This window comes from Sprattus sprattus (assembly GCF_963457725.1).
Source record: "Sprattus sprattus genome assembly, chromosome: 11".
NCBI classification, from domain to species: Eukaryota; Metazoa; Chordata; class Actinopteri; order Clupeiformes; family Clupeidae; genus Sprattus; species Sprattus sprattus.
In genome coordinates this window covers 14541159-14563759 of record NC_137909.1, presented here as the reverse complement: position 1 = coordinate 14563759, position 22601 = coordinate 14541159, and the positions used below count along the sequence as shown (strand labels likewise).

At 43.8% G+C, this 22601-nt stretch overlaps 1 protein-coding gene across 2 annotated transcripts in view; it reads left to right on the top strand.

Moving 5' to 3' along the window:
- The window catches only part of ogdhb (oxoglutarate dehydrogenase b), a 28764-nt gene continuing 6163 nt past the window's right edge, over positions 1-22601 (top strand). The window contains exons 1-9 of one of the 2 annotated variants that reach the window (XM_080847849.1): positions 1-133; positions 1580-1969; positions 8633-8821; positions 11223-11325; positions 18927-19042; positions 20673-20827; positions 21138-21284; positions 21597-21687; positions 22323-22502. In XM_080847849.1, the coding sequence (XP_080703975.1) occupies positions 1739-1969; positions 8633-8821; positions 11223-11325; positions 18927-19042; positions 20673-20827; positions 21138-21284; positions 21597-21687; positions 22323-22502 (1212 nt within the window). In that variant the 5' untranslated portion in view covers positions 1-133; positions 1580-1738. Of the gene's footprint in view, positions 134-1579; positions 1970-8632; positions 8822-10830; positions 10925-11222; positions 11326-18926; positions 19043-20672; positions 20828-21137; positions 21285-21596; positions 21688-22322; positions 22503-22601 lie in introns of both variants that reach the window. The other variant, XM_080847850.1, reaches the window with a different exon arrangement.

Below are 22601 nucleotides of genomic sequence, written 5' to 3'. Positions count from 1 at the left end.
CAAGCCTGATCAGATGCTGCATACTGTGAAGGCACCCACGGCGAGGAAGCCATAGCCGGACGTTTCAATTTGGAGAGGTGTTTTGTGGTTAATTTGCTGTGTACATCCACCCTGCACTGTACGATCCTATAAGGTAGGTATCATTCGCAGGTAAAAAGGTCATTCCGGCCTTTGTTTTTTGCTGGGATAGATGAAGTGCGCTAACCAAACCGTATAGCTAGCTAGCAAGCAAGCTAGTCTATATTGACGCCAGCTAACTCGCCGTTGGTCAACCCGAGAAAACGTGAGCGCTGTTTTACTTCTGCGCTAGAAATGTCTTTCTTCTGCTAAGATGACGTTAGTCCATATGCTGTTAATGTCATGGACTTTCCAAGATAAGGTAAACTAAATGAACAGTTACTTCATTATGGACAAATGTGTTCAACGTTGCCCACGTTAGTTAAGGCTAGAGTGCGTTACTATGGGACGTACACATTGAAATTAAACAGTTGCTGTTCCATGTCTGAATATAAACAAGGAGCTCCATAATATTTGTATCTTATCGCCACATAGTTAAACTTAGCATTCCAACAGGGATAAAGTTACCGGCGGTAACATCTTTAAGCATCTGATGGATGTACTAAGGTAGGACAAAGTAAGTTAGCCACCGTGAACAAACGTTACAAAGCAAATGTAAGTTTCTCCTCTTAACGTTAGCGGTGGCTGCTTGGTGTTAGAGAAGACTAGCTAATGTCACCTGCCTGCTAAGATTACGTTAGCTGATTAGATCATGACATACGTGTGATGAAATACCTTATAATTACCACTTTTAAAAGCATCTAGCCTTTAAACTGTACAAACCGGCTAAATATTGCTAGATAAGAAATTATGCTAGTTTGCGCCATAGCTTGCTATCCTAAGTTGGTCAATCACCCAGCCAGCCAAACCTTTCCACAGCACAAACGTGAACTTAATGTGCAGCTAAATAGAAATAACGTTAACTACTACAAACGCTTAGAGTTTAGATATAGATACTTGCGAGCTAATTTGTGTTTGTAAACTCTAGGTTACATTGTTATCTTGTTGTAGCAACAGTTTGTTATGTGATGGTTGTTTGAATCATTACATTAGATGAAGTTAATAACTGAGTCCGTGGCAACAGAACATATACTTTTAGCACAGAGAAAACATTTCGGACCTTTAATATTCAAACCATTGATAGGGAATTCCGTAGCAATACTACCGGAACTATAGCTCAGGTTCCGTAGCCGGTGCCTATTATAAAAGTACCGGGGTTAGTTACAGGCTACTACGCTGTATGAGCACTGTCATACTTAGTCATACCAGTAATTAATTGTTTTGGGTTCTCATTCTGTTCCCTTGCCCTCAACCTGCGCCACCTTGCTGTAATGCCACGCCTGAATTCCAGTACAGTCTACAGCCATTTGACAATTATCAGTAAGAGCATGATCATGTAACGCTTGAATGCAGTTATGTGTGGTGCCTTGAATCTCAACCTCCAGGTAACAATGGATTTAATAGTTTCCCAGTTACAGGACTTTCGTATTGTTGTTTCATTAGTCACTTCTTTGCCCTACAGAGTTGGATTCTCAGCACCAAACTGACATTCCCTTGAAGACGGATTGGCCCCAAGTTCACATCTGACTCCTCATCTCTGGGACCCTTTCCCTTCCGTGTTTTCGCCTAACAATACTGGTTTGGAGAGGCAGGAGAACCGTGCGCTGCTTTAGAGACTGCGATGCACCGCTTAAGGACTTGCGCTGCACGCTTGCGGCCACTCACGGCCTCACAGACTGTGCAAAGCGCCTCTCAGACGCGGCCAGCGGCGGCGGGGGCCCCTAGGACGTTTCAGCACATCAGGTGCTACACGGCGCCCGTCGCTGCTGAGCCCTTCCTCAACGGGACTAGTTCGAACTATGTTGAGGAGATGTACTATGCCTGGCTGGAGAACCCCAAGAGTGTCCATAAGGTAAGCCGCCATCCCTAGTCTGCCAGTATTTCAAGCAAAGCATGGTGCTGTGCTGAAGATGGATACCATACCTTTAATGTGCCCTTGGACAGGGCACGGAGAGAGCCTAGACTGGTTAATAGGAAAAACCTACCTTTGTCTTTTGTGTGTCATAGTCTGCGGGTGTGAGAGGGGGAGGGGTCCTTGCTTATGCATTTTTGAGAGAGAGAGGGCGAGATAATGAAAGTGAGTGAAAGGTTTGTGTTGCACAACAGTCTGTGGGTGATCATTATTTCCTTTATTTGTCAAACCTCCCTTCCTTTCGTTACATCCTAGAACCTCCCTCTGATACAATGAAGGAAACAAGGAAGGAATGCAAATAGAATGAGGGAATGAAGGACAGACATGCACTATAAGAGAGACGTGCTTTCTTACTCGCGCATTACTTTTATTTACTATAGCCAGTTTCTGGTCTATATATTCCTTGAACTCTGACAATTCATTTTTTAATTGACTTGTTATTTCTTCTTTTCAAGTCAGCATTCAGCTCATTCTTCATGGTAAAATCTGTTTGCTAATGCCTTCCAAGACAATCTGAACTTCAGAAGTGAGGTGTTTGGATCTTGGTTGCTATCTTCGGCTAGCGTGCTAGAGTTAGACTTGACTTTAGTATCGTCTTTCCTCTGCTTTTCCATATTCTTCTTGGTTTTGGGCTTTGTAGTTGCACCCATCATCCGCTCCTATTTTAATTGAGTTCTGTTCTATTATTATTTTTCGAGTTTAGGCGGAGTTTAATATGTTGGCTAAAAGGAGCTCACTGGGCACACAGCCATGCTCGAGGCAGCTATTATCGGAAGTCCAGCGCATCACTTTTAACATACATCAGTTACTATGATGACACAGCCACATCATCACTCTGGCTTGTCTTCACAAACCTGTTGTTTTTTACAGTATATATGGAATTTTGGACTTAAAGATCAATCAAAACATAAATTCTACTGAATGAAATTGTCATTGGAGAGGAAATAAATAAGGAAATAAATTACCATTAGGTTGTCAGGTCTATATTTAAGTTCATTATTCATCATCATTATTTTCTTTGTCTAATATGCCAAATGCTCACATCACAATCGCAGAGATCACCAATGAAATTCATGAACTAGTGTAAATGTGTTATTACACGAATTTCAACCTAAATAGAGTAGGCTGCAGTGGAATACAATTGCAGCATATTATTCACATAAACCGACTTTTTAAAAACAGCATGTTAGGAAGGAAACCCTAAAATAAATTAGTCCTACTTTATAACTCTGTGTCCTGCTTACTGTGGAAATTGTAGACAATATTGACGTAGATAGGTCTACCATACAACAGCTTTTGAAATCCCCTAAAGCATTGAGAATTCTCTATTTGCAAATCCTGTTATTGAGGTGTAATATTATTCCTGTCACAAAATGCAATCTGTCTGATTTTTTTTTCGTTCTTAAACCACTTTCTCTTATGTTAAATTGTATGTGTTAAAAGATGTGACGAAAGAATGGGTAGAAAGGGGAGGGGACTTTTCACCTTGGACTATACCTCACGCTTTATGAAATCTTTGACTGTAGGCTACAAAAAGGACACATCGTTCCTTGTAGCAGACACAAGACCCAACTCTAAAAAAGACTTCTGCATAGGATCCTATTTCCTCTCATTGGTCCTCTGTTCTCACTCCTCGTTCCTCATCTCCTTTGGCAGCAATTAGAGACGTCACATGACGTCACATTTCAAATGATTGGGGATCTGGGGAACGAACTGCAGGACAGAGGAAGCATGCAGATAACACTATAGGATGCATCTGTGAGAAGGGCGGTCATGTTTTGTAACGGCAACTCATTTTCCCACCCCAGGGCAGTCTCAGGCCCTGAAGCCAGTCTGCTTCTGTGACAGGTGTTACATAATAGCGCTGTACCTCTCCCTCCCTCGTACTTCAGTCAGCTAATAATACAGCTTTCATTCAGGATGGGATGCAGCCACAACATTCAGAGTTTATTAACGTCAGGCCTACATCATTCTTAACCTGTGTTTAATAATGTCAGTCCTATATCAGTCTTAACCTGTGTTCATTAACGTCAGGCCTACATCAGAATAAACCTGTGTTTTAATAATGTCAGTCCTATATCAGAATAAACCTGTGTTTAATAACGTCAGGCCTACATCAGAATGACCCTGTGTTTATTAACGTCAGGCTTACATCAGAGTAAAACCTGTGTTTATTAGCTTTAGGCCTACATTGGAATTAACTACTGTTTTGTTAACGTCCTTCCTAGATCAGAGTAAACTAGTGTTTATTAATGGCAGGCCTAGATCAAAGTGACTGGGTTATAATGAACCTGCATGTATTAAGATCAGGCCAAGATCATATTGAAACTGCGCATATTGCACAATAGCCTATAGCGTGGTCAGTTCTGGGAAATGTTCTGACTTTCCTTAGAGCTCTGGTTTAATACCACATGACTCACAAAGTGAGGATGTGAGCATCCTGCTGGAATTCCACCTGTAGTTGCTGCCAAGGCCTGGCTTTCCAAAACCTCCTTCAGCCAGCAGACACACTAATGGTGGGGACTTTTTGAGGTTTATCTGGGAAATCCTAATGTTGGAATGTGCGTCTGGCAGCAATGTCATGGGCAGGCCGGTGATGTGGTGCTGTCTTTAGGGGGAAACCAGACTTCATTACAGTGGAATGCCGTGTAATCGAAAATACTGAACTTTCAACATTAGACAGGTCTTGAGATAATTTGAAGATGGCCCTGAGAGACTGGTGTTTCCTGATATTTGAATGAATGAAATATGACTGTTATAAAGGCTGACACCCAGAGCGCTAATGGCTAACATTTTTAAATATTTGGTGAATGTTTCCTTCATATCTATTGTAGGGGGGAGGGGGCGGGGGGGTACTAGCCAGACCATTGTATCCTGTGGCTGACCATTTTTCTGCATACTTTACAGAAGTAATACACAGCACATAGTATGGCCTCTGCATGTCAGTGTACTGTAGGGTCGCCATGCATAGTTACTGCTTCAGATGAAAACCTGATCCTGAGACCTGACCTTTTCACAGATCGACTGACATAGATACATTCTGTGGGGTATAAATAATAATGTCGCCTCTTTGACACACACACACACACACACACATACACACACATACACACATGCACACACATACACAAATTTGGACATACATACATACACACACACACACACACACACCCACATACATCCAGTTCTTTCCATGTGCATTCTAGTTCTAAAGTCTCATGTGTGCACTAGCACATGCACGCCGTGTGTCTGCGTGGTTGGCGGTCTGACCATAGCCCGCTTGCGCTGTGTGATCCTGTGTCGTGGTCGGGGTGTGTGTGTGTGTGCTTGTCTTGCTACAGGTTGAAACCCCATCTCAATCACCAGTCTGTGGGAAATCAAGTCCTTCACCCCACCCCAGCATGAACCGTGTGTGTGTGTGTGTGTGTGTGGGTGTGTGTGTGTGTGTGTTAGGGATGCACGATATTATCGGCAAGACATCGGTATCGGCAGTTATCGGCTTAAAAACTTAATTATCGGTATCTGCAGATATTACAAATTTCTGCCGATGTACCTGGCCGATAAGGTGACGTGTAAATTATGCGCACGCAAAGCAAATGTTTATGAGCGTCGGCTGTGTGGCAGTATCCTACTTCACAGTATCAGAGGATGATGACAAAATGCCTATTTGTTAGAAAACTTTTCAGGAGAAGGAGGAGGAGATGCAGCTTGGCCATAATGTAGGTTGCATGCATAGATGCAGACCACCCGCGTGCCACGCTTTACAACATTACCTGTCGCGCTAATTGACGTTAATAAGTCACTCAGTTAGTTAGACAACACTAGCTTGTTAGCTTGCATGCTACGTGACACCAGAGAAGTTGATGATACCTCATTTCACGGGATGTGAAACGTTATGTCTCAAGCCCACGCTATCTGTACATGGCTCACTTTTGCATTTATGGAATTTATACAGCTAACTTGGCAATAACGTTACATAGCTTAGTCTAGAAATCCTAGAAGGGACGTTACTAAACTGTAAATCAGTTAACCAAGGTTAGCTTGCAAAGTTAGCCAAGCATGCTACGTGACACCAGAGAAGTTGATGATACCTCATTTCACAGGATGTGAAACGTTATGTCACAAGCCAACGCTATCTGTACATGGCTCACTTTTGCATTTATGGAATTTATACAGCTAACTTGGCAATAACATTACATAGATTAGTCTAGAAATCCTAGAATGGACATTGTTAAACTGTAAGTCAGTCAACCAAGGTTAGCTTGCAAAGTTAGCCAAGCATGCTACGTGACACCAGAGAAGTTGATGATGCCTCATTTGACCCGATGTGAAACATTATGTCACGAGCCCACGCGATCTACATGGCTTACTTTTCCATATGTGGAATTTAAACAGCTAACTTGGCAATAACGTTACACAGATTAGTCTAGAAATCCTAGAAGGGACGTTATTAAACTGTAAGTCAGTTAACCAACGTTAGCTTGCCAAGTAAGCCAAGCTGCATTTCCAGAGTGTAGTTGTTCAAGTTCAAGGAGGTACTGTTCAAGTATGAAAATTGTGACGTGAAAATATAAATAAATCTGCCATATTTGAAACCATTTCAGTTTCATGAGTGAATGTCTATTTCTAAATTGATACACATCAAGTCTGTAATGTCCTGTATTTACAGCAATACCCTAGCATAATAACAGATTAATTCTAGTACAGGAGAGACTTTTCAATAATTAAAAAGCTGAGGTGTATATATCGGTATCGGCATCGGCATCGGCAATCGGCCAAAATGAGCTTGTAAATATCGGCATATCGGATATCGGCTAAAATTCAATATCGTGCATCCCTAGTGTGTGTGTGTGTGTGTGTTTGTGTGACAGAGACAGTGAAGAGTATGTGTGAGTGTGTACATGCGTAGACAGATGCAGTTTGTGTGTGTGTTATGAACAGTATTGTTGGTGCAGGGTGGGTTCACGGTGGTTCAATAGTGAGATGAGACACAGCGGTGCTAATACTAAGCCCAGTATACTGTAGTGTGTGTACTAAATAAGTTTAGCATAGATACTGTGTAGTACAGTACTAAATTAGGCCTCCGGGCTCGATTGCGTCTCTTGTTTCCTGTCTAGTCTATCGTCTTCCACCCTATTGATCGCATACAGACACACATACACACACACACACACACACACACGTGCTATTTGTGTGTCCTGCTTCTCCTGCATCTCATTCTCACTTCCTCTGCCATCCTTTCTCCCTTCCGTCGTCTCAGATCTTTTCTTATTTTTACGTCTCTCTTCCATTCTTTCCCTCACACCCTCTCGCTCTCTCCATCGCTCTGTCTCTTTAATCCCCTCTTCATCTCATTGAAGAACACAGGTCTCCATCTCTCTCTTTCTGTGACTTTCTCTCTCTCTCGCTCTCTCTCTGCCTCTACAAATTTAACACACTGAGCTCTTGAGCCTCTTAAAGCTGGAAAGCCAGGTAGCTCATCTCTGTCAGGTCAGTGGTTGCGATTGCTCAGTCATGTAGTCATGTGGTCAGCTTTCGAACGTGTGTGTGTGTGTGTGTGTGTGTGTCTCTGAGTCAGGACTTGTGTGTGCAGTTATTCTGAGGATACCAGGTCAGCATCTTTAGTGAGTCCAGGACTGTGTGCAAGTGGGTCGTTGCTCAGTTAACTGGGACAGCAGCTGCTCATTCCAACAGTTTAACCGTAGTTGCATAAGGGGCGGTCTGAAACCCTGTGAGTGAGTCAAGTCATGGAGGCTGTGGCATAGAGAGTGTGTGTGTGTGTGTGTGTGTGTGTGTGTGTGTGTGTGTGTGTGTGTGTGTGAATGCATGTGTCTGCACAAAAAGCACATATTTACATCACCCAATTGTGACTGCGAGTTCAAGTTCAGAGTGTTTGGGCCGTTCAGGTGACGCAGCAGAAAAGTTTGCCAGCCCATCACCACGGCAACCCAGATTTGGCCAGGGGGAAGCCTCTGGCCTGGCATGGTGTCCACTCAAGCCCTTTTGGCACTATGGTGTGCCGACGTCATGGCCTGGTGTAGGGAAGCTGTTGGCAGCTCTCCACAGCTCCACTCCAGGGGGAGAGGTTTAGTGAGAAACCTGGGTAAGTTAACCCCGAGTTAACGTAAAGTAAGTGGTGAACCTTCTAATAGAAGAGCCCTATAGCTTTATTCACCCATTGAAAATAAAGCCATAGGGATTTTATATCAGGAGGTTTACCACTTTCTTTGTGTTAACCAACTCCGGTTGTTCCACGTACTCCAAGGGGAGGTGGCGTTGTTTACTATTGGGGCCGAAGCAATACAAAGGGAACTAAAAGGGCACTTTCAGAGCGCAGACCTCCGCTTAGTCTAGTATGCCCCGTACGGGCTGGAAGTGTTTGTGTAATCCTGCTGACAGACAAAGAAACCAACAAACCGTAACATTAACATACTCTTCTTGGAGGTGCTAATTAGCAGTAATTTAAAAAGAAAAGGATTAAATGAGGATATCTCCTTGTACATCAATTCCTTTTTTCATTCCGTTACATGTCAAGGTTTTGTTGACCGATGTCCTTCTCTCTCTCTCCCCCCTCCATCCCTTTTTCTTTCTCTCCCCCCCCAGTCTTGGGATATATTTTTCCGTAATGCTAACGCAGGTGCGCCCCCGGGAACTGCATACCAGAGCCCCCCTCCGCTGGGTGTGAGCCTGTCGGGTCTCTCTCAGGCGCAGGCCCTGATGGGGGCCCAGCCCAACGTGGAGAAGCTGGTGGAGGACCACCTGGCCGTCCAGTCCCTCATTAGAGCATACCAGGTACAGCAACACTCCAGTTAGACATGGCATAGATCAGTCACACACATACATACACACGCACACAGATACACTTCTCCCCTAATACACACTAACACACACGCTGTCTCCAAGGTGCTCTCACACACATTCACACATGCTCTGACACCCTGTCTTTGTCTCTTGGGTTCTAAATATGTTGTTCAACCTGTCACACAAACCACATATTTTTTTCATGGACACATATTCCATCACACATTTTTTGACACACTGTCTTTTAAGCTCTTTACCCTCTTTGCATTTCTGTTGACTTTGTTCACTCTTTCTCTTTCTCTCTCTCTCCTCTCTCTTTCTCTCTCTCTCTCACTATCTGCGCACACACACTTTTTCTCTTTCTTCTTTCTTTTTCCATCCGTCTGTCTCTACTGCTGCCACTGCAGCCCTCCATCCCACATCCTCTTTCTCCTTCCAGTCACACCTTTGTGTCACACAGCACATGACCCATACCTTCTCACACTCAGTTATTGTTAGAGGGCCGTGTTTGTGTTAAAGCATAAGTTCCACACACACACACACACACACACACACACACACACACACACACACTATGACACTCCCTTACAGACACACAGAGGTACAAAGTCTTTCTGCTCATTTCAGAGTCGGTGTTTGTGTGCACTGCTGGAGCAGTCCGAGTACGACTATGTGTGTCTGGAGTTTTCTACAGAGATCTTCAGTTTAATAATAACGTGTGCTGACCACAGACCCGTCAGGCTTGATGCTTGGACAGAGACTGATCTAGAACTAACTCCATACAGCCATACTCACTGCTCTTCACCTGCCTCACATTTACATGCCTATACCGGAAGGTTTGCTCAGGTTAAACAAGATCTGCAGGGCAATACCAGATAATACCAGATTTGACAGACCCTGCCACAACCACCTAAAATAAAAGCCACAAAGCTGTAGTTGACCAATTTGAAAGCACATCTTTAAAGATGTTACACTTGGCGGGGCTTGGTACAGATATTAGACTGAATGATGAATGTAGCATAATATATGTATAAAAAACAGTCCCTCTAGTTTTTTGCGATTCCGTGATTTCTGTGACTTCCGTGTTATTGCCATTCCCCTTTGGGCGTCCTAAAGGTGGTAAAAGGTTATGCACAGTCCGTCTCAACCACTGCCACTGTTAAGTGGCCTATTCGTTTGGTGTCAGGTGTGTGATGGATTGATGGCCATGGTTATTTTAGCTTAGTAGTAGCAGGGTTGGGAAGGTTATGTAGAAAGAAATGTTATAGGCTAAAATGTTATAGGCTGACCTAGTCGCTAACTCCCTCCAGTAGCGCCCTCCCCAAAAGTCTCCATGTCTTTATCTGAAGCCCTGTTTCAAAATAAGTCCCCTTTACACTTAGCAAGCAACACATTTAACAAGTATGTCTTTCAAGCTGACGGTCAATTCTGATGGCCTTGATGGTTTTATTGAAAATCTGTAGTTCAGGAGAATCTGTGTTCAAAGTGGAAAAGATGCTATTAAAAAATAGTATTTTAATTCAAATATACTTCATGTGTGTTGAATTTACATCTATTCTATGATTTTACATTTTAATGTGCATTATTACAAGCTTCATTTTTAAGAAGAAATAATCGTGAATAATCATATCAAATTGATGGATTAATTAGTTAATTTTATTTAGCTAATTACAAGGCCAAACAAATATTAGAAAACAAAAATACTTATGTAGATAATTCATTTGATGTCTGAGTTCTATCTCATTCATTTTTTTTTTAGAATTTGTGGAGTTTAAGTGGGCTTTAGAGAGAAACGCCAAAAAACACATTAAAAAAACAAAACTCAAAATTCTGGAGGGACTGACAAGCATTTTAAGCGCATACAGACCTACTGAGTAAGTGCTGTGACTAATCGTAATATCTGCTGTGACTGAATTTATCTAAAATGGAATAGAATGAATCATAACTGTAGAAGAACTGTTTGCATGTGTGTTGAGATTGAGATATTGCCTTGTTTACAGGTGAGGGGTCATTCCATAGCCAAGCTCGACCCTCTGGGCATCAGTTGTGTAAATTTTGACGATGCCGCTGTTACTCTGGGCTTAAAGGATGTTGGTGAGAGTTGCTCCTTTGAGCTGTGTGTTTGTGTGTGTGTGTGTAGTAATGCTGCTGTGTGTGGTAATGTTGCTTCTCCCCCTCCCTGTGTGCTTGTCCTCTCCCGTCTCTCCGCCCTGTCTATTTCCTGTTCATTCTGTTCTTTTGTGTTCTTTTCTGTTCTGGTCTGTTTTTTTTCTGTTCTGTTCTGTCCTACCCCTCCGATCCCCATATCTTCCTCCTTCTTCTCCTTTCTCCTTCCATTTCCTCTGCTCCTTCACTTCTCCTCCGACATCCCCCCCCCCCCCTCCCCTTGCAGATTCGTGGGCATCATGTTGCCCAGTTGGACCCCCTTGGGATTATGGACGCCGATCTCGATTCGTGCGTCCCCACCGATATTATCACATCGTCGGACAAGCTTGGTGAGGTTCTGGACGACTGGTTCAGTTATGCCGGTGTCCAGGCTGGTCGCACTTCTCATTATCCTCCTCATCATATGTCCTCATCGCCATTGTCTGCATAAGGTGTCACTTCATCTTGTAGCTCTTTCTTTCATCTTTAGCAGTGCGTTTTTGCAATGGGTAAATGCTGCTCTTTAAGCAGTTTCTCAGCATTTGTTTCCTTCTTGGGTGTACTAGTCAGTCACTCACATGTCCAGAGTGACACAGAAAAGGCATGCTTTTGCAGATGGAAGATCTTTTCTTGTGGGTGAAGGGAAGGCTTGGGTGTCTAAGGCTTGGTGGTTCAGGTTGTTGGTATTTACCCATTGTGAAACGCATGTCCCCGCCTACATCAGAAGCTCAGCTGATGCACCTATCAACTGTAGTTGATCAGAATCAATTGAGATGGAACCTGATGTCATGAAATCTCATGTGTCGTTTGCATGCTCCCTCACAATCATTAGTTTCACCAGTCTCATATCACTGTCACGTCACCTCACGTAGTACTGCAGAGTATCTCTCTGTCTGTAAGTAGGCATGCATAAGTGGATGTCTGCCTGTGTGTGTGTGCGTGTCTGCTTCCATGCATCTCAGTGTGTGTTCGCGTGTGTGTTAGCACCCTGTAGTTGTCTATCAGCATCCCTGTCTCAGGTGGCACTGCATGCGGCCACGTGGGCATGCTTGGCAGGCCCCTCCTCTCTTCCAGTTCTTTCTCTCGTCATTCGTTCATTCAGCCATTCCAAGAATGCCTTTGTGCCTTGTGATTGGCTAGCTTCTGTCTCTTCAGTCTTTGCACTGTCCCCCTGTGGTCTGTTCTGCGTTGGTGGTTGTTAATGGCTTCTGGTAGAGGGGGGTTAGAAACCCTTGGTGTAATCTGTTGAAATGGAGGAAAGATTGGATCTTTACAAGGAACATCTTCTGTCCCCCTTGCTGTCATACCACTACTGTGTTAAAAAAACTACTACAGTCTTCCTTACAAACACCTTGTGCACAATACCTGGACATGCCATGGGTGAACTCGATCTACTCAGACACATTACTGGACCCTAATGGCAGCTGTGTTTTGCCTAGATCGAGCCTCGGTCCGTGTCAGTCAACTGTTCCGTGAAGACAATCATGTGGGTTCGTCTCAACACTGGCTTCTTGTTGTGTAATTCAATTTGATAATCCTATGAGTGTATTTCAGCAGAGCCTTGTTTACAGTACCTGTTTAAACTTACTGCTCTGCATAACCTGTATCTCTCTCTGTCACGCTCTCTCTTACACACACACACACACACATACCAACAAACAAACTAAGCAGACTGATGAAGTTAGATTAGCATCGTAAAAACAACCAAGTCTGTTAGATGGTTGGGAAAAATAAACAAACAGAGGCACGCATTGATCCTATCGCTCTGAATCAGGGTGACTCTAATCTTAACCTGCTGTCATGCACTGCGTGATGCGCTCGCATTCGAGGAAATTGAGGGTTTTTTTTTGTGTTTATCTGCCCACAGATTGACTCTTGCGCACTTTGCTGAGACTTCAGAGCTGTAGATACAAATTTCTATGCAGGCTGATGGACAACTGTTGTTTTCTTTGTTTGTTTGTTTATTCTGACCAAACGCATACAAAGACACACACAAAGCTTGACATTAGCCTTTATGATAGTCAGAGGTCTGGAACTTTGGAGTATGGCTCATTGAGTTTACAGGGGGATATCAAACCCACCACACACAAATATACATAAATACGTGTATATAGTACATATGTATATAGTACATATGTAAACATAGTGTCAAAAAATTCATATATACATATAAAATATTGTACATATATAGTGTCTCAGACGTCATTACTCTGTTTTTTAAGTTGGCCTCTAATGAGGGTCTCCTTGGATGTGCATTACGGTGGCGTGTAGTGAGTGTTCTTCTGTGTTCTTGCTCTAGACCACGGCTGTTGCGGTCTCTCTGGGTCTTGGCCTCCCGGCCTCATATTGCTTTGGATCAGTCAGCCCCTGAGGAGGCATTTCGCTCCAGTAATGCTGCGGTCAGGGCTTTCCTCACCCCTCCACCACCTCCCCAAATATACCCCTCCTGCTCCCCTGCCGCCCTGAGCTGTCCTCAGCAAAATCCTGTTAGGTTTAAGCACAGCAGCAGCACCACCTATGGCTACATTAGATAGATGTCCCTGTGTGTGTGTTTCTGTGTGTCTGCCTGGCTATCTGATGATGCCAAGACAGTATTGATTGTGTGTGTGTTTGTTTGTGTCTGCTGATATTCAGTAAACTGTAATGTGTGTCTGTGCATAAATATAGATAACTCGAGTGAGTGAACGAGCTGATCTTGTTTGTACCAGTGCACTGACTGTTTTTTTTTAATTCCCCCCTGTTTATGCCTCAGACCTCGCTCTCTTTAACAACCGCCTGGTTGAGCTCACCACTGGAGGTATGAAAGACTTTTAGCTAGTTAGCAGTTCTCCATCCAGCCCTGGTGATTCCCCTGTAGCTGTTCCTCTTCTGTCCCTAGCACAGATTTAACTGGTCTGGAATCAGGTAGCATTTGTTGATGATGGAAGCCCTCTGTTGTTCCCCAGACTCTTCTCCCTCCCCGTAGCATAGACTCCGATTTCAGATCGGAAGTCAGGTAGAGCACAGTTTCTCATCCAGTGGGTAGCGGGTCATGGATCATTCTATATGGAGGTCACGAGACTTTCTGTGGGGTACAAATGAGTACAAAATGCAAACAACTATATCTGCGGTGAAGAATAATGGTTAGCTCTTGGGATGCCTTAAGTGTGTGTGTGTGTGTGTGTGTGTGTGTGTGTGTGTGTGTGTGTGTGTGTGTGTGTGTGTGTGTGTGTGTGTGTGTGTGTGTGTGTGTGTGTGTGTGTGTGTGTGTGTGTGTGTTTGTGTGTTTGTGTGTGTTTGTGTGTGTGTGTGTGTGTGATAGAGAGAATATGTGGGTTTGTTGATGAACAGTCACCTCCACAATTGCTGGCAACCCTGGTAAAGATGACCAAAAAGGAGAGAGAGAGAACAGCTTTGACATCTGTTTCTCTTCTGTTTTAATGTTCCACGCTTGGCTTTGTGGTGAAAGAAAAAGAGAGAAGTTGATTAATTTCATCAGGCTTCCGGTGGACTGATGTCCTGCCTTTGCCTTATCTCCCTGTTCTACTCTAATTGGTCATAACCCTGCCGGATGACGACACTCTCTGGCCCTGTCACTCATCAGCCCAGAAATGGCATTGTTTGTGGCTTGTGCAATCATTATTGACATCAAAGGTTTTTACTTTATAATTGTATTACCCCCCCCCAGCTTATAGCACCTTATGTAAGTCAGCACGCTTTGCCCTGCGGTCTATTGGCATGCTGTGCCTAGTGTTGAGGGCTTTTCAGAAGGTAAACTGTTTCACTTGAGTATAAATATGAGGTGACGCAGAGGCACAAATCAAATAAGGGAAAAGCGTGTTGACCTTCATAAGTCAGGGAATTGTTATACAAAACAAAATGGCAACCGGGCTGAAAAATCTCCAAATCTATTATAAGGGCAAATATAAAAAAAATTCAAAGCAACTCTAACTGTTCTAAACTTGCTTGGAAAAGAACTGAAGTTTACTTTTCCCCCACACACAGTGAAAAATAATGAAAATCTCCAAGGATCGCTGTTGGAGGGTTACAGGAAATGGAAGCATCTTGGGTCAGCATCAAGTCTCCAAAACTACCATCAGTCACCACGTCAATGCCAATAGATTATTTGGAAGACATGCCATTAATAAAGCCTTTCCTGCCATTTAACCACAAGCATTAGCGCATGTTCTATCACCATGTTCTATTTTCAAATGAAGCTTAAAATTCTTTTTTTGGCTACAGAAGGATTACTATAATGTAAAGAACCTGATTCCCAATGTTAAGTATGGTGGCGGTTCTGTGATGATGGACTCCATGAAATGCCATTTCAAATCAAAATCTGGCTGCCTCTGCCAAGAAACTAAAACTCTGTTGTTGTTGCATCTTATAGCAGGACAAGGATCCAAAACATATGTCCAGATCAACACAAAAATGGTTTACTTAACTCCAAACCAAGCTTCTGCTATGGCCATCTCAGTCCCCTGAACTAAACCCCATTGAAAGCATGTGGGGTGAGCTAAAGAGGAGAGTGCACAAGAGAAGACCAAGGACCCTGGACGATCTGGTCTTTCATTCCCTACTCTGTACTCTCCTACTTTATAAGTTCTAGAAGAAGACTGTTTTTTTTTTTTTTGCATTGGGAGGCTGTACAAATTATTAAATGAAGGGGTGCCAATAATTGTCAATAAATCAATTTAAGGTTAACTGTATAAGGTTATTAGGTTGGATTCATTACTTTTTTTCAGTGTCAGACTAGTCAACTGTGTTTTATTTTTTTAATCCTTTTTTGGTGGCAATAATTGTGGAGGGGACTGTATCTGAACCTTATCAGGAAGGTCAGGCATATTTTTGTAAGAGTTGTAAGTCCAGCTCACAGTATGTGTGGGTGTTTGAGCAGTCTTTCCATAACACTCTTTCTACTCTGTCATGCAAAGCATATACACACACTAGGGGTGTAAATCACACCCATCATGGCGATTCGATTCAGTATCGATTTCCTGACCCAACGATTCGATTATTTTCGATACTCATGAATACACCACGATACGATTCGATTTCGATTCGATTCGATTAATTTGTTCTTTTTTTTACCTTACAGGCTAGACAATGTTTCAGATTTGAAATAAATCAATGAAAGCTGTTATATCGTTATGCATTTTATTTGAGAAACAACAGCCAATAACAGAAGTAGAAAAGTTGTACTCCACCTAGGCCTATGACAACCTCATTCACTGAAAAATAATAATGCCCCTGTTATAGATTCTGAAAGGCCATGCATCAAAAAGTACTGTACAAAGTACAAAGTGTTAAGTAACAAAAATAGGCCTATACCACATTCACTATAGAATAACAATACTCAACAAAATCAGTGCAAAAGTGCACTAGCAGCAAACGGTAACAAAAAATAGGCCTGTAGTTAATTCAATTTAAAATGACAATGCTCCACACAATCAGTGCAATGAGTGCAAATGTGCACTAGTAGCAGCAAATGGTAACAAAAAATACCCCTGTAGGCCTACTTCATTCACTATAAAATAATAAAAATACTCATCAAAGTGCACTAGCAACAAAAAGTAAAAAAAAAAAAATTTTTTTTTTTTTTTTTTTTTTTTTTTTAGATCGATACTCTTGCGGACGTGTCGATGCATCGTATCGTCGGCTGTTGGATCGATGCATCGATGCAAAACGATTCTTTTTTACACCCCTAACACACACACACACACACACACATACACACACGCAGATACACACACAAGCACATGGAAAATCGCTTTTGTTTAAAGGTTTTTGATTTGACGAGTTTCTTTTCAGGAATTGAAACTAATCTTGTAAGTACACCATAATGACGGTGGTTCACTGTAAACATAGTATTTAGGAAAGTGAAGTGAGTCAGAATGGTCTGACTGGTGATGCAGATGCTAGATGTCAGCATTTGACATTCTTATCTGAATGCATGCGGAGTGCGTAAAATCTTATCTGAATGCAGAATATTCAGTCCTTTATTATTTGGAACAGCGCCCTACTGTACCCAGACCAGACAGTCTTAACCAGAGGGGTTTAAACCTTTTCTGATATACAGGTCTGATCTGTCCTCTGTACCGGCAAGTACATTTTGTCCTGCTCACGTGTTCCTGGGTGTGTCCGTGCGCACGCACGCACGCACGCACGCACGCACGCACGCACGCACGCACGCACGCGCGCGCGCGCGCGCGCGTGTGTGTATGTTCCTGGGTGGGTCCCTCTGCGTGTATGTGTGTAGCAGAGTGTGACCTCTTCAGGTAAATGGGTGAGAGTGCAGTGTGTGCCTACTCACTGGGGAACACGTTTGTGCTTTAAAGGTATACATATTAGCAGAGGTTACCCCTGGGGAGGTTAATGTCCGAATAAACAAACACACACACACACACACACACACACACACACACACACACGTACGTCAGTACCCACTGGAGCTGCACACATCTGCTCTGTAAACACACTTCACCTGCTCTTCCACTGCTGTAGGTTACCAACCTCACACACACACACACACAAATATACTCATGCGTCAGCGACCATTGGGGCTGCAGCCATCTGTAAATACTCTTAACCTGTTCTGCTATTGCTGGAGGTTACCTCCAAAGTAAACAACCTCGTACACACACACACTCCATTTTCCAGGCCTAATTCCAGCTCAAATGATAGGAGTCTGTGCTACATGCTCAAAATACTTTGCACTCAAACACACACCTTTCAAGTTCAATCAATATTGTGAAGTGAAATGAGTTTAAACAGAATATGTTTCATTGTTCACTGAACTGCTCTTAGATGGGTGTCTTAATGTCCACCCCTCTCTACCTAATGGTGGGATTGGGCTGGCCTATTTTGAGGGTTGGCTCATTTTAGGTTGGAGAGAGCAGGGAAAGAAACAGCCAGTGTCCTATGGAGTAAAGAGTTAAAAAGGTATCCCAGCTTGCTATGAGGCTTGGAATAGATCTAAACGTTTAAATGTTCTAACTCATGCAGGGTTGGCATGTTTGCACTGCGTTTGCCTTGTGCTGATCTTAGTTTCCCAGGCTCTACTCCTGGAAGCATTTGCTTATTACCTTGTGGCAAAGATGTGCAGAGGTGTGAAGGCCTGGGAGTGCTCGGGTGAGCATAGTTCCTGTGTAGTTCCTGTGCGCGGTCACCTCCCATGCCATCCTGAGCTGTGATTCAAGGTCCTGAAATCAGACCACTGTCGTTATCATAGCACATAAAGGTGGCCTGAGTCACACCGCAGGTGTGTGGCCGTCAGCAGTGTGGCCGTCAGCGATGTGGTGGTCTCGTTTCATACCTGTGTTGTGTCTCCTCTGGTGTGTGCCTGGTTTGATGTGCCCTTCTCACTCTGTCTGCATGTTGTGACCTCTGCCACTATAGGGCTGTCATCACGCTTTCCAGATCCTCCACAGCCTCCCATCACGCCTTCTAGCCCCCATACTGGCTTTAGCCCCCTCCCTTTCCTCTCCGCCTCCACCCAACTTCACCTTAAATACATCAGACACCACCCCCCACCCCACCCCATTCTTGAGCTTCACCCTCTCCTCTGTGCTCTCACCCCTTCCCTTTTCTCTCTCCTGTGTTGTGTTCACGTCCCCACACACCCCTCTCCTCAGCTTTGTGTACCGTCAGTCTCTCACTGTACCCTGTGTGGTCACCAGCTCCTTAAATCGGAATCCATGTAATGTCACTGTCTTCTCTAATCATTGTCTTGTTTCTTTTTATCACATGGAAACGATCCTAGAGAGTTTCTCACTGTGTGTGTATGCGTGTGTTATTCCTGACTAACTTCATGTCTCTCCCTCTGTTATCGTCTCCGTTGGCCCACTGTGTTCTTCATGTTGGGTTGTTGGAATGGGGCCGCCCCCCCCCCCCTGTACGATCTCCTGGCCATCCCCCGACACCCCTCATCCCCAACCCCCCGACACGTCTCTGGGTGTGTATGTTCTGGTAGGGTTCTACGGCCTGGACGAGTCGGACCTGGACAAGGTGTTCCGGTTGCCCACTACCACCTTCATAGGGGGCAGTGAGAGTGCCCTTCCCCTAAGGGAGATCATCCGCCGCCTGGAGGTACTGGAAACACACACACACACACACACACACACACACACACACACACACACAAGAAACACAACAAATAGTCTCTTGAAATGGCTAAGTGAAACCGTAGCAACCAGGCAACACTGTTTGCTGCATAACCGATAAACTAATTTCTCCAAATCAGATTACCAATAAAAGACAGTCTTGGGTTCAAACTATCCTGAGAGAAATAATGGGACCTCGGTGGTGAAGGGCTTACTCTGATTGATGGGGGAGAAATCCGCCCTCCTCATCCTTGCTCCTCTCTGCAAGATGGGAATATAGCTGCTAGCATTCCCACCTGAGCCGTGGTAGAAGATTGTCGCCAATGTTATAAGGTTATAGGGGTGTGCAAAAAAATCGATTCACATTCGTATCGCGATTCAAGTGCTTCCGATTCAGAATCGATTCATAGAATTCCAAAAATCGATTCATAGTTCTAATTTTCGATTTTTCTAAGATTAACGTTCTTTTTGGCTTCGCAAACTGTGTAGTAGGCTAACGTTACGGTTTGAGTGATGGTGAGCGCGATACGGCGAAATGGTTGATAAAAAGCTTCTGAATAGAAAGTTTACCTTTAAAAGTTGTGTTGTGCAAAAGAAGCGAGCTTCACTGTTGTCTGAAAATGTCAACAGGCAGCTGGCTGAAAGCACAGTAGTAGGCTTACCTTTTATTGGTAACCTAACTGTTACGGTTCATTGTTTTTGAAATAAGAGGCCTGACTTCTATGTTCACAGCAAACTTGGAAAAAAGAAAATATTAAGCCATGGTTTAACTGCACTAGAGTCTGAAATGTGCACTTTATAATTTTATTTTGTACCGCCCTGTTTGGCAATGTTGTTTTTCAATAAAATAAAACATTGCATAAAGCAAGCCAATCCACTTTTCCATGATAAGAGCATTAAAATAAAATTTGCGATTAATACATTTGCGATTAATCGTGATTCATTTTGAGTTAACTATGACAAAAATGCGATTAATCGCGATTAAAATTTTGTATCGTTTGACAGCACTAACATTTACATACTGTGAACACATTTTTTGTAATCGAGAATTGTTTTTGAATCGAAAATCGATTTTTAATCGAATCGTGAGCCTAAAAATCGGTATCGAATCGTGACATTTTCTGAATCGTGCACCCCTACTACGTTACCAGGGGATCGGTTCATGGTCTGGCTTTGCCGTATTCACGACTTTGGCTCCCATTCCCACACAACACCAACACGGCATTATAGAAACAAATAAACACCTTTCAGTGTGAGTGGGAATTGGGTAATAGAACCAGAGAAATACAGTTTCCAGTATTTTTAACATGAATTGCGCACACAGACTGGCACAAATTCAGTCACAGGCGTGTACACGCACCAGCACACACACTCACTCAAATATATGTATTTTATGCATGCACAGTCAAATGTACAAAATGTACACTTACACAATCCTGTATAGAATCCCCTGGAGCACACTGTTTAAACATTAGCATGCACCGCGTGGACCTCTTGCACTTGTGCCAGCACACACACACACACACACACACACACACACACACACACACACACACACCTCTACGCATTACTTGTCCCTGCGCGTGCCGCTCACTACTGCCCCCTGCCTGCCACAGATGGCATACTGCCAGCACATTGGTGTGGAGTTCATGTTCATCAACGACCTGGAACAGTGCCAGTGGATACGGCAGAAGTTTGAGAAGCCGGGAGTCATGCAGTTCAGCCTGGAGGAGAAGAGAACCCTGCTGGCCCGCATGGTGCGCTCCACCAGGTCAGAAAGAGATCACACATGGACATACACCTACAAGTACATGTACACACTAATGTGTGTGTGTGTGTGTGTGTGTGTGTGGGTGTGGGTGTGTGCGTATAATGACATAACATTATATATAATGTAACACGGAACACACACATGCTCTGACATATCCACATGCTTATTATGCTCATCACTCATTAAGCAAGCCTGTAGAGGAGCACTGTACCCTGTGTGGTCATGGTACCGCACACACGACCACACGTACATAAAGACACACACAGGATGTGTTGCTGCGACGCCATTGTGTCTGTATGTTGTGGTGCAGGTTTGAGGAGTTCCTGCAGAGGAAGTGGTCATCAGAGAAGCGCTTCGGTCTAGAGGGGTCCGAATCCCTCATCCCCGCCATGAAGACCATCATCGACAAGTCCAGCGAGGCCGGCGTGGAAAGCGTCATCATGGGCATGCCCCACAGGTCACCTCAACGTTACAGCACACAACAGCATAGCTCAGTGCAGTATTATATCACATTACGGCATGGCACACCACAGTCTGTGTAGACTGCCGGGTAAAGCATAGCACAGGAGCATCACAACTCCCCTTTACTGGGCAACTGTAGAACTAGCACTCTGGAATTGCCTGGAGGTCTCGGCATGTAAAACAAAAAAAAGTGCATGATGCACAGTTTAAGGGGTGTTTGGATGATGTGGTGTGTATATATATATATATATATATATATATATATATATATACGAAAGCGCTCTCTCTCTCTCTCTTGGACTTGTAGGGGTCGTCTCAATGTGCTGGCCAATGTGATCAGGAAGGAGCTGGAGCAGATCTTCTGCCAGTTCGACTCCAAGCTGGAGGCTGCTGATGAGGTCTGTGCTGCTCCCATCCCTCCTCTCCTCATATCTCTTCCCCCCATCTCTCTTCCCCTCCCCCCTCTCTTTCCCCCACCATCTATGTTCCACCCCCCGGATGGGTTGAATGGTGTTGTTTTTGATGAAGGGCCACTGACAGCAGAACTAGAGTACTAATCTTAGTCAAATCAAAATATGGAAGAGCCAACCTTGTGTTTGAAGAGTCTGTTGAGGATGTTACTACTGTCTCGCTTTAGGCCTAGTCCACACGTACATGGATATTCTTTAAAGCAGACATTTACCCCCCTTTTGTTTTACAAACTCTCTGTACACACAAGAACGCAAAGCGATGAACAACGCTCAATCATGCCAGACCAGTAGATGGCAATATGGTCTCCGTCAAGGATACCAGAGAAGTACTTTCTGAGCTAATGAAGATGTCATTGTTCAGAATCAATCCGAATATCTTTTACATGTCTACACAGATACACGTAAACCGGGTAAGCAGTAATAGAAGTGATTGGTTGGAAAATTGGTTATTGAAGAGTAAAGCCAATACTTTGATGTGAAATCCCAGGCTGAGTGACGAGGTAAAGAAAGTGCAGTATTTTCCTAGTTGGACACTCACACTGACCTCCTCATGTTGGCCTCAGGGCTCTGGAGATGTGAAGTACCACCTGGGCATGTACCACCGGCGCATCAACCGCGTGACGGACCGCGACATCACCCTCTCCCTCATGGCCAACCCGTCTCACCTGGAGGCAGTCGACCCAGTGGTGCAGGGCAAGACAAAGGCCGAGCAGTTCTACGGCGGAGACACCGAGGGCAAACGGGTACAAACCGGAACACACAGCGATACAGTACACCAGTCACACTTTCTTTCTTTCTTTCTTTCTTTCTTTCTTTCTTTCTTTCTTTCTCTCTCTCTCTCT